This window comes from Wasmannia auropunctata, unplaced genomic scaffold (genome assembly GCF_000956235.1).
Source record: "Wasmannia auropunctata unplaced genomic scaffold, wasmannia.A_1.0 LD336038.1, whole genome shotgun sequence".
Taxonomy (NCBI): domain Eukaryota; kingdom Metazoa; phylum Arthropoda; class Insecta; order Hymenoptera; family Formicidae; genus Wasmannia; species Wasmannia auropunctata.
Window position 1 is genome coordinate 1,020,419 of NW_012026852.1, and position 12,059 is coordinate 1,032,477.

The window sequence follows — 12,059 nt, forward strand, 5'->3', positions numbered from 1 at the left end:
TTTCGAATGATGATTCATTCGATTATGACATTATTTTAATTATTTCATTTATGTTATTGTTTATGTAATACGAAAATATATATTAATATTTGTTTCGAGCAGAGAATTCATTAAATAAAAAATAAGAATCATGTAATACATCAGTTCGGTCATCCCCCCCCTCCCCCTGTTTTATGTAAGATGAAATATACTTTTAAATAATATATGTATATTTTTTTTGCTCGCTATCTTTTTTCAATAATGCATTAGCGTTTCTGAGATAATGTTGACTTGGAGTAATGCCGAGCATCAGCGCTATTTTGTTAATTAAGATATGTGACATTGCAGAACTCTGTAATTATCGGCAATGTTGTTCCCCGGCAGCAGTGCTTTGCGACACGTGTTGGAACGCAGAGGTTACCTGAAAAGTGGTTTTCACTTTTTCGCAAATTGACCGAGAATATTCCATCGAACGTTGTGCAGAATGCTTTCATGAAGCGTGTTTCATCCAACCATTCAGTTCTTGCATAAACATTGGATGCTGATCAGCTGATATGATACCTAACCTCTGCCATTCGTGAACCTCAAGTCGTAGCCCTCAGAGTCATTTTTATACTTATTTACATAATTCTACAACGTAGAATTAGTTTCCAACGGGAAGAGAGAGAGAGATTGTAACTGCTAATTCATCTGTGATATAAATTTTCATGTGCAAATTGCGCAGCGTCAGTTTGCACCATGACGCTTCTCGAGTACGTGCAAGCTCTGTCCGATAATCCGTACTTCGGAGCTGGTTTTGGTCTGTTTGGCCTAGGAGCCGGGGCCGCTCTGCTGAGGAAAGGCGCCCAGTTTGGGGCTGTGTTATTCAGGTACAATGCTAAACGCCGTATCCGCTTTGTACAACACAAACATTTCACCAACATGATTAGATCGCACCTCTTCGCCTTCATACTTAAAACACTTAACTCGTTCATTTAATTTAACATTATTGTTTGTCATTATAGACGACACTACATGATCACGCTGGAGGTGCCGTGCCGCGATAAGAGCTATCAATGGCTCCTCCAATGGATCACGCACAAGGGCGCGCGAAAGACGCAGCATCTCTCTGTGGAGACCAGCTTCGAGCAGAGGGAGACTGGCCACGTGAAAACGAAATACGACTTTATTCCCAGCATAGGAACTCACTTTTTCAGGTCGGTAAAATTGGATGGACTCTTTGAACGTTCGAAGGACAAAATGTGCTGTACGAAAATCCATATCCTTCCCACATTCCATTTAATGTTCGCCAACAGGGCATTACTTGTCTTTATTTAACATTTTATAAACCACAAGGATGAAATGATTCAAAGAGCGTTGCGAGCGTTAAATGGAATGCACCCTTTTGTCCCTTTGCAGTTAGAGTTTGGACACAATGAAGAGAATAAAGAACAGACTTGTGGAAAATGAGGATTTAGGAAAAAAAATTAGGAGTAGACAATGAGATCTTTCGTTTCTTTTCTTTCTACTTGGACTTTCCAAAAAATTCTTTATTCCCAGCTTTCAATTCTTCGCTCTTTGTTCCTTTCATTGTGTCGGAGCTTTTATACTTTCTAAAGCTAAAATGTGAAATACATCGATCACAATTTATTCTATTGAACCGAAACTTAAAGTTTCGACCGCCTCCTAATGTTTCTCTTAATTTCCACAGATATAAGGGGAACTGGATAAAGGTGGAGAGAACCAGGGAACAGCAGACTTTAGATTTACATATGGGCGTACCCTGGGAAACCGTGCAACTGACGGCGTTCGGCAAAGACAGAAGCATATACTTTAACATTCTCGAAGAAGGTTGAGTTGCAAATATTTACGAAAACGCGTTACGTAACGTCGGAAAAATCAGAGGCAATTCTTGATTCGTACAGCCAGACAGATGGCTTTGAAGGAACACGAGGGCAAGACTATAATGTACGTTGCCGCGGGGAGCGAGTGGCGGCAGTTCGGGCACGCCAGGAAGAGGCGACCGCTGGAATCGGTGGTCCTGGACGCCGGCGTTTCCGAAAGGATAGTAAACGACTGTCAGGAATTCATCAGCAACCCGTCGTGGTACAGCGAGAGAGGTATCGAATCGCGAATCGAAGATCTCTATTTTCTGCTCTGATTAGAAATGTCTCAAAAGTTTCGTTTTTCCGGTGAAACGAAAAACCGATGCTGTATACATTTCTTTAAGAATCAGAAACTACAATCCTTTCTAGGGATACCGTATCGCCGAGGCTACTTGTTACACGGACCTCCAGGATGCGGCAAGTCCTCGTACATTACCGCGCTGGCCGGGGAACTGGAACGTGGTATTTGCGTATTGAATTTATCCGAGAGAGGTCTTACGGACGACAGACTGAATCATTTATTAGCAGTCGCGCCGCAGCAGACTATCATCCTGCTCGAGGATATCGATGCCGCTTTTAGCAGTAGGGAAGAATCCAAAGAAAGTAAATACAATTTTTCAAGCACAAAATGAAATAGGACAATAAATTATATTTATCAGTTATTCTAACATGTTTTTTTTTCTTTAGTTAAAGCAGCGTACGACGGCCTCAACAGAGTCACGTTCAGCGGTCTATTAAACTGCTTGGATGGCGTGGCTTCTACAGAAGCTAGAATATTATTTATGACGACTAATTATTTGGACAGATTAGACCCTGCGCTCGTTAGACCAGGCAGAGTCGATATGAAAGAATACATCGGTACGTATAAAAAAAAGAGCCTATAAAACGATAATTAAACGAGTCTAAATAATTATATCGATCGATGCTATATAATAAATTAAATATATAAAAGACTATCTAAAATCATATATCACGCACATATTCTCTCAGGATGGTGCAGTCCGACTCAGGTCGAGCAGATGTTTCTACGATTTTACAAGGAACCGGACAAGGATCCTGGGACGCTCGCAAAGGAATTCGCGAGCAGCGTTATGTCCTTCAAGAAGAAAGTCAGCCCGGCGCAGATTCAGGGATACTTCATGTTTCACAAAAGCAATCCCGACGCGGTTGTAAATAACGTCGCACAAATCTGGGAGCTCACGTGATAAGAAAAAAAAGTGAGATTGTAGTTGTAATTCGAAGTAAAGCTGTTACATGTGTTCACGCAATCGACTCTGTTACACCTTTCCGTACGAAAAGATACGTTTAATGTTCTCAAGGAAGAGACCAGCCTGCAGCTGCATGGGAGAATGAGTCTAGTAATTCTTTTTATTTTTCCCTTATAAAACAAATACAAAACGCGGTGGAGATCTCGGTGGATGTAGCTGAAAATATTTCTATTAATCATGCGATATATATACAATACGCGACGTATAAATCGTTAACACACTGTCGCGTAATTGTAAAATACAGCAGGACACATTCTCACTCGATATGAGTAACGTAATACTCTACTATTCGATATCAATGCGTGAACGAAGATGGGCATTTGAACAGACGAAATTTATCTACAATATCTCTCACACTTTTCGTGTAACTAGTGCACTACTTTGCATTTGTACCACCGGTAGTTGTATGCGGACGAACTATATGAATGTTGCTTTGTTAAAAAAAAAAAAAAAAAAACGAACATAAAATTTTGTATAAGATACTAATTTTTAGTTGAATGCTGCACTAAAAAAAAATGTATATATAAAACGGTGTATATAATACGTAATCATACGTTAAAAGAACGTGTGCATGTACGTATGAGTATGATAGAGAAAAGGCAGTTTACATCATTGGATGTATTTTGGCAGCCTGTTTGAAATTGATTTGCTACACTTTTTTTTTCTAATTGGAACATGCCAATTTGTACTTGTAGTTTTAAAGCAGATTCATATATAATTAATTAAATATATGAAAGACTATCTAAAATCATCTACGGATATATATGTATGTATATAACTCTCACAAAAAAAGGAATCGAATAGGAGTTATATATCGAAAATAGATCTATCACTGGATTCGTAAAGAAGTTTTTTGGACTTTTCTATTCTACGTAGCTATTAGTGAGTAGTTTATACGCCGAATCAGCATAGGTATTTGTGCCTTCTGCTAAATTCATTTGATACTCAGATCCTGCTTTCGTTCAGTCGTCGAAAATATTTACAACATAAATGCCAAACCTTAATTCAATTCAAGTTTGATCGTATGGTATAAAAATCAATTTTTAATATACAATGATTGATATCTAATCATGACTGCACATTATTCGAAGAGACGGTATATAGCAAAATAAACGTGACGTACGTCTTCGCTCTACTCTATACGATCCTATATGTACATATTATAGTCTTCATGTTGATTTAAATTGGTCTAAACGCTGTATGTCACCATAGAAGTCTCTCATCAAAAAGTTAATAATAATAAAGTCAATAACTTTTCTTAAATGTAACAATAAAATCACCTATTCTTTCTTCTTGCACATGCACACACATATACGTATCTTCTAATATTGCAATTTATGTATAAGTTAAATCGTACACAAAAAAGATCGCAACGTTAAAATACTTATCGTAATCGTATCAACAGAATCTCTGCATCACCGACTCTCTCAAACGTTTTTTGTTTTTCTTTCAATTGTCGAAGCCCTCTTTTCACACGTAATTTTCTATTATACGGAGCTCTCTAACGAATGGCGGAATATTAAATGCAATTAAACTTTTTCTATCATCAATCCTACACATACGCGGAGATGTCAGATTTCGGACTTCAGATTGTCGATTTAAAAACTCCAAATGTACGGCTCGTAATTCAGGGGGTCCGTTTGCTCCATGTGACTCGCGTGGCTGCTGCCGCCGACCATGCACGACGGATAGGCGACGCCGGAATTGCTGGGGCCCGACACGGGCGGCACAATCGGTGCCAGTCTGCAGTCCGGTCTCTGCTGCATTATCGGGCCCATCGGCTGCATCGGCTGCGGTGGCGGAGGTGGTTGCGGTTGCGGCAGTGCGGGGGGCGGCGCGGCGATATTGTGCACCGGTTGCATTATGTTAGGGCCTGAAACGTAACTTGCCACTGAAAAAGTGGTTTTAAAAGCAATTAGTTTTTTTTTTTGCTCCGAAAATGAATGTACATACAGCAGGAGATATCACAGATACTTACTGTTCCCGGGATTGTGGAAGGATAACGCGGACTGTTCCGGCATTATATTTGCCGGAGGCGGAGTCGCTTTCGGCGGCGGCGGCGGCGCGCTGCTCTTTTTTTTTCGCGCGACACGTTTCTGACTGTTGCTCGTCATATGACTGCGTTTCTTATCGCCACCCTTCCTCTTCTTTTCTCCTGGCATTTTCGGTTTGTTGGGGCGATTGCCGCTCGGCTGCCACAAGTGGACTGTGTGGACTGCATTGCCTTCACTAAAAAATAAATAATACATCACGTTAATTGCACGTTTTGTTATCCATGTTACTAAAGACATTTTCTATAATTAAAAAGCGTTTTAATTGTAGCAATAGATTTCTTAACAAAGTCTTAATTTCTTTTCTTAAAAAAAATTTAGAAGTTTCTAAAGAACAAAAGGGGAAATTATAGAAAGATAGGTCGCCTAACCCTTGCTTCTTGCCCAACTTCCAACTGTGTATCCCAGCTTTGTGGAGCCTCTCTCTAATTGTATCCACGCTGCACTTAAGACCTAGCGCAGGTGCTACATATTTAGCAGCGGTGAGAGGATGCTGGGTGGCCATCGCGACGATGGCCTCGTCCTGCTCCTTGGTAGTGATACGACGTCGACCTTTTCGTTCCTTCGTTTGCACATTGCCTTCCTTATTCCAACGTTCTAACCATCTTTTAACAGTACGTTCCTGATTAATTCAAAATCATGTCCATGTAAATCTCTTGCGTTAACTCTCTCGAGTTCGTTAATACAATTTTCATAACTAATTTACACACACACACACACACACACCACACACGTGATCCAGAGATCTACAATGTGCTGAAATCTACTGTCTTAGCTTAATTTAGAAATCTAGCGAGCAAATATTTTCGACATACCGATCTATCGATCGCCAGCGCGATGGACAAGGTGGACAGCCCGGCCTCGGACATTCCGATCATGCGATTCCTGATCTCCACGCTGGTCTCCAGCGTTCCCTTCGCTTTGCCGCCTTTCTTCGTTTTCTTCGACCTTTCCGATCTCTGGCCTCTCTTCCGCGACGATTCCCTGCTCTGCTGCGGCTCGCAGGACGACTGGCTGTTCTCGTTGGAGCTACACGTGTTCGAACTCTCCGATCCCATCGCGATCTCGTGCTCGGGACTGGGCATGCCGGACTGCAAGCGCTGATGTTGCTGCTGAATCTGACGTTCCACGGACAGTCGCTGCTGATCGAGATTGGCATGGTGAGACTGAGTATTCTGCTGATGCGACTGATCCTGCAGTCGCGTCTGTACTTGCGCCTGCACGTGCTGCTGGGCCTGTTGCGCGTGATGCTGCTGTTGCTGCTGCTGTGCAGCTTCCTGCTGCGTGTGCAGCTCCTGCAGTTGCGTCTGCGGCGGTGGGTGCTCGTGAGGCATGGGATTTGGTTGTCCCTGCGAGCAACATGCAAGCGTAATCGAATGCGTGTATACGCGAGTTACGTTTTGGAAATAAGCGAAAAACAAACCTGCGGATAATGATGACTCTCTTGCACCAAAGACAACGGCCAAGTTGGTATCATGCTCAATTCCGAGTGTTGATAGATGGGCTGCTGCGGCTGCTGCACCAGGCTCAGCGCGTTGCCGAACTCCGTCTGACTCGTGGGTACTACAGGCTGCGCGGAGGGTTGCATCTCAGTGACTTGAGGAGCGGAAGGCAGTGGCGGGAGATTTTGCTGAGGAAATACGAATCCTTGTTGTTGTTGTTGTTGTTGTTGTTGCTGCTGCTGCTGTTGTTGCTGCTGTTGCTGCTCGGTGCTCTGATTCTGCTTCAGACTTTCTGACGGCGCGCCATCGTCGGCATACACCTCTCGAGATCTCACCTTCTTCGACGAATTCTTCTTCTTAACCGTGACGCTACTCCTCTCGGTCTTGTTCGACTCTTTGGAAGTTTTCTTCTTGCCTAATTGAGTGCCGGTCGGCCGCCATACCGCCTGCTGAATCGCTGCGCCGTCTGCATCACTGAAAAAATACATCCGGACGAGATATTAAAACTCGAACTATTCTCGCAAACAAGACGCTTAATTTTTCCTACTTAAAATCTTCTAAGATTTTACTTAAACAATTTGGCAATGAAATAAATGAAGAATTTAAAAAAAAACAACCGGCTCTAACGATTTAAAATCATACATAATAAGTATAAGGGCTAACGAGCCTGACTAGATGTCCTTGTCAAAATATGTTACAATTATAAAATAAACTTTAATAGGTCTTCAATAATACATAATAACAATCAAACGTTTCGACCTTTAATGTGGTCCTCTTCAGTGATTGACAAAAATAATAATTACAAACGTTTGGTTATTATTATGTATTATTGAAGACCTAAAGTTTATTTTAATTGTAACATTTTAACAAGGACTCCTAGTCAACCCTTATACTTATTATACAGAAATACAGAAAGTTACACATCTGTGCTTGCTATCTTTACAGCGAGTGAAATAAAAAACAAAAGTAGAATTAAACTTTGATCTCTCTAATATATATTATATATATTTATGCAAGACAATATCCGAGAGAATTTATATATTTATAGATCTAAAATGTAGTTAAAAATATTAACCCCAACGGAATCCTTTGCATGTATTTGCGCGACGGACTCCAGTTGTGAATTCCAGCCTTGTGCAGCCTCTCTCTCACGGTGTCCACGGAGCACGTGAGACCTAGCGCGGGAAGTACCGCCTTCGCTGCCGTTATGGGTGTCTGAGTGGCCAGACGAATGATCGCCTCATCCTGCTCCGAAGTAGTGGCTCTTTTGCGTCCGCAACGCTCCCGCGTCTCCACCGTGCCCTCCTTGTCGAATCTATTCAACCACCTCTTCACGGTACGTTGCTGAAAATCAGGATTAACGAGTGTATTTTCACTGGATAGTGAAGCGGAAGTTAATAAAAAAAAAGCAAAGGCTACAACAATGTTAGAATTTCAAATTAAAAAAAAAAGAGATTTATTTACCGAGCAATTGACGGCGGCGGCGATCTCCCGCAGGCCCAGACCGGCCTCGTACATTCCCACCATTCGATTCCTCAATTCGGGAGTCGTCTCGTGGACGCCTCTCGTCTTACCCATCCTGCTCGCCCCCTCGGGGTTCGACGGGCCAGGCCGGGGATTTAAATCGCACGCGACGTGTGACGCACGCGAAAGAACGCGAATCACGTGACGAGAGGCGACCACCGATCGTCGCCTTCGAATCTCTCTCTCTCTCGCTCTTTCCTTCACTCTCAAAACTCGACTTTGCGATCACTCGCGAGCATCTTGGAAGGATCCGATTCACGGATTAACTCAACGGCGAGCGTCGTCGTTCTCGGGTCGTCGACATCGCCGAGACCGCGTCGTCGGTGCGAACGTCTCGGGCGCGAGCTCCTCGAGATCCTCTCGGCGGGGAGTCGCCGTTTTTTTTTTTTTTTTCCCTCCGCGGGGCACGTCGCTCCCGCGTCAACTTCGCGTTGGCGATCACCACCGCTCGCCGCCGCCGGGTCCTCTTCCTCGCCGAAACGCGCGCGGCTCTCCTCCCTCACCCGCGCCGCAGCGGGACGGTGGGATATCCAGCGCCCGCGGTCAATACAACTGCCGCCGTGTACAGTCCGTCCGAGATTCTTTTGTCCCCCCGCGGCCGACGCGTCGCGCGGGCCGCGCCACCGACGACGACGGCCGGCGCGGCGTCGCGACGCCGGGGCCCGGGAACGCGCGCGAGACAAGGCGACGGCGGCCGCGGCACGGATCGCGCGTAAATCCCGAGTTCCCGGTCGCGGGCCCGGCGAGACCTCTCGCAAACGGCTCGACGCGGCGTCGTCAATTAGAACCCCGCGGACTGTACTGCGCCACCGTCGGTACAGTCCACGGCGTTCGACGCGGCGAACGGCAGGTGTGCCGTGCGAATTATAATTCCAGACGCCACTCGGCCCGCCGAAACGTCCCAGCCGGCGAAGACTGACGGACGATACGACACCCTCGACACGGCTCCTCGTCGCGTTCCCGAGTCACGTAAACCACCACGTGGCGAATTCGCGACGTGAGACGCGCGTCAATACTTGTTCCGGCGCGGGGGGGACGGACAATACTTGTCCCGCGGACTGTACGCGGGAAAAGTACAGTCAGTGGGAACGGCTTGAGAGCCTTTCTCGTCGGGGATGTCCAAATTGAAGTAAATCGCGTCGTGTTTCGCTCGATTTATTTTAACGATTCAACGCGACGCGATTTAGCTTAATGTGATGAATATTTAATATGCAACATTCGCAACGTTTTGGTATATCATTTACGCGACCGACTACGGCGACATACGGAGCGCCCATTCGCAATATTTGTACATAATATTTACATCGGGCGATCGGTGGTCAATAATTCCGCGGGCGACTGTACCGGAGAGAAGTTAGGTTATTCCGGAGCCCGCGCTCGGCCGCGCTCGCGCACCTCCGCCGGAATTGTATTGACCCAGAAAACCCTCGCGCGCGCGAGACCCACGTGTCAGCTGCGCTTTCACGGGACGATGCGCGGGGACGCGCCACGTGAAAAGATCCGCGGATCCGTCCGTTATTGTTACCGGCTCTGCGCATTTTTTACACTTTTCGCCCCTAAAGTAGCACACCCGGCTGTGTAAAACAATAAAGCTTCGAACGATCTATATAATTTCTGTAAAAATTTCAAAATCCAGGTAATAACATTCGTATTTTTTTTATGTGCCGCGTAATACAAAAAAATTCGACGTTATGATCTGAAAAGATTATACACACGTATATGTAAAATATATATATGCATTAAAATACATTGAAATCATCAGACAAAATTATGAAATTCTGATGATTTGAAACACCCGATGCCGTCCAGTAATTGCAGGCTTAATTATCGCGTTATTTATTATATTGATGGTTCTATCTACAAAAAGAGATTATTTTTCAAACAAGTATTTTTAATTCTAACTGCATTTAAAAATCCTTTTTCACGATTAAAGAATAAACAATAATGTAGCCTAAACCGCGGTTGACTTCATATCAAAAACGGAAAAAAAAGTTGGAAAATCACAGTTGTGTTATCGGCTGTTGGCGTCGACTCGTAATAATATATTTGCAGCTTTATATAAACGTTTTATACTTTGTAGGTATGTGTAAAACAATCTTAATTGATTTGGACTAGAGATTACCTGAAAGAACAGTACTGTCTTTAGAAATATATAAGCTAGAAACTTTAATGTAAAAGATTATTTGTTTAGAAAATTTTTGTTACGATGTGTACGTGTGTGCAATATTGATGTGGTAGTAAACACATTATTATTACATCAATATTGCACGCATTATACATGCGCACAAATTGTCGGTAAAATAGCGATGCCATGGAGTTTAGTCTTTAATTTAAGGATTTCTCTAAAACGTAGAAAAGCTATGTGAGCGTTATGTCACATTGTTTTCTTAAAGTTTTCACGTTTACTCTTCCCTTCCCTCTATATATAAAAGCAAAAATGTTTTTTCCATCCAAAACAAATTGGAAGAACATACAGTTTTCTTGCATAAAGCGCGCGATAATTGACTATAATTATTAGATTAATTCAAGCAAAATTACTTAAAAACGAAATTTCTAACTACGTAATTGGTCTCTAATTTAATCCTTCCTTTCTCGTACATTAAACATATAGAAATTAATAATTCTATCCGCATAAAATATAAATATTACGTGGTAATTAAGTAAATCAATCCGATTAAGAGTGAAGTGGAATTTAATCGAAGTCATCTTTAATCGCTTACTGTTGGAAGAAGAATATCTAAAATAAAATAGAACTCGTTTCTCGTGAAATTCCATATGCCACGTCGATTTGTCGACGAAGATTCGATATTAATACGATATTAACTATCTAATTTAATATATTAATTATGCAGCATCCGATATTTTAATATTGACGCGAAGCAAGTAGTCAAGACTATAATTGGTCGTACAAAAGATTCGATTGTTAGATCTCTTCGCTTTAGTTGCGCATTTTATTTTCCCTTTTTCGGGAAGCTCGATTACATATATGTCTATCTATTTTATTTTAGAACGCGACTTCGATACGATACAAGCAATAGAAACGACGGACACGTTCTCTGCGCGGCAGTAGAAATGGAATTATATCGGCTGGACAGCATTGGGATAAATGTAAAGCTATAGCTATATAATTCTCTTAACTGCAGAAAGGATTCTCGGAGTTGTTATTTCCTTGTTAATCAATATGGAGTGTTATGAATTAATTATATAAGAATTGTCAAAGATTTAAGAATAATTAATGTTCACTGAAAATCTGCTCTGCCTTTTCCAAAATTCGATTCACGAGTCTTATTTAATTTATGTATAATATTTGTATTCAAGAATACAATTATTTCTTTTCGAATTTCCTGTCTCGTAGCTATAGGACAAAAATAACGATCTCGATCGGACGATTTGAATACATAAAATTGCGAAGATGAAGATGATGGAGCAGAGAGAGAGAGAGAGAGAGAGAGAGTCGCTAGAGTTTGTCTGTATTTATCGCCGGGTTCTCGCGCGCTGGAGAAGATCAGCGTTGCTCATCGTTACGATCCGCGATATGGCGAAGTTTGGCGACGTTGCGCTTATGTACGCCCTGCTAACGCGCGCGGTAACGCCATGCACCCCCGGGGGGGGACTTTCGGTCGAACGTATCACCGAGATCGTGAAAGGATCCGAAGTGGCTAGAATGGCGCCGCGAGTTATCGCGACGGAAACTATTGCGGCAATTTCATACTCCGCGAACTCTTTGTCGAGCCATCCACGACGCTTCGAAACGGCTGGCACTCCAGGGAATGTTCATCCCGGTAATTTCGGTGTCGTTCTTCTAGTCGCCTCCTTCCCTCCCCGCCCCCTTACAGCGGTTCCTATCGCAGAAGTGGAGCATTGTTCCACTTTCCGATGAAAGGCGCTCCCAGAGAGTGGCACATCAAGAAGCCCTCACACGTCGTAGGA

The 12,059-nt window shown here is 43.1% G+C and overlaps 2 protein-coding genes across 2 annotated transcripts; one reads left to right on the forward strand and one right to left on the reverse strand.

Moving 5' to 3' along the window:
- Positions 1-339: 339 nt before the first annotated feature.
- LOC105452037 (mitochondrial chaperone BCS1) lies at positions 340-3,112 on the forward strand. Its single transcript, XM_011692835.1, has 7 exons — positions 340-848; positions 984-1,175; positions 1,670-1,809; positions 1,884-2,078; positions 2,214-2,447; positions 2,532-2,702; positions 2,835-3,112. Exons 1-7 carry the CDS (start codon positions 718-720, stop codon positions 3,047-3,049), a joined length of 1,278 nt encoding a protein of 425 aa, XP_011691137.1. The 5' UTR covers positions 340-717; the 3' UTR covers positions 3,050-3,112.
- Positions 3,113-3,194: 82 nt separating this feature from the next.
- LOC105452036 (histone-lysine N-methyltransferase 2D-like) lies at positions 3,195-8,503 on the reverse strand. The gene is made up of 7 exons (XM_011692834.1): positions 8,070-8,503; positions 7,681-7,949; positions 6,587-7,079; positions 5,979-6,512; positions 5,535-5,785; positions 5,091-5,341; positions 3,195-5,003 (listed from the first exon to the last, which is right to left on the reverse strand). The coding sequence occupies exons 1-7, from the start codon at positions 8,181-8,183 to the stop codon at positions 4,711-4,713; spliced, it is 2,205 nt and encodes a 734-aa protein (XP_011691136.1). The 5' UTR covers positions 8,184-8,503; the 3' UTR covers positions 3,195-4,710.
- Positions 8,504-12,059: the final 3,556 nt, after the last annotated feature.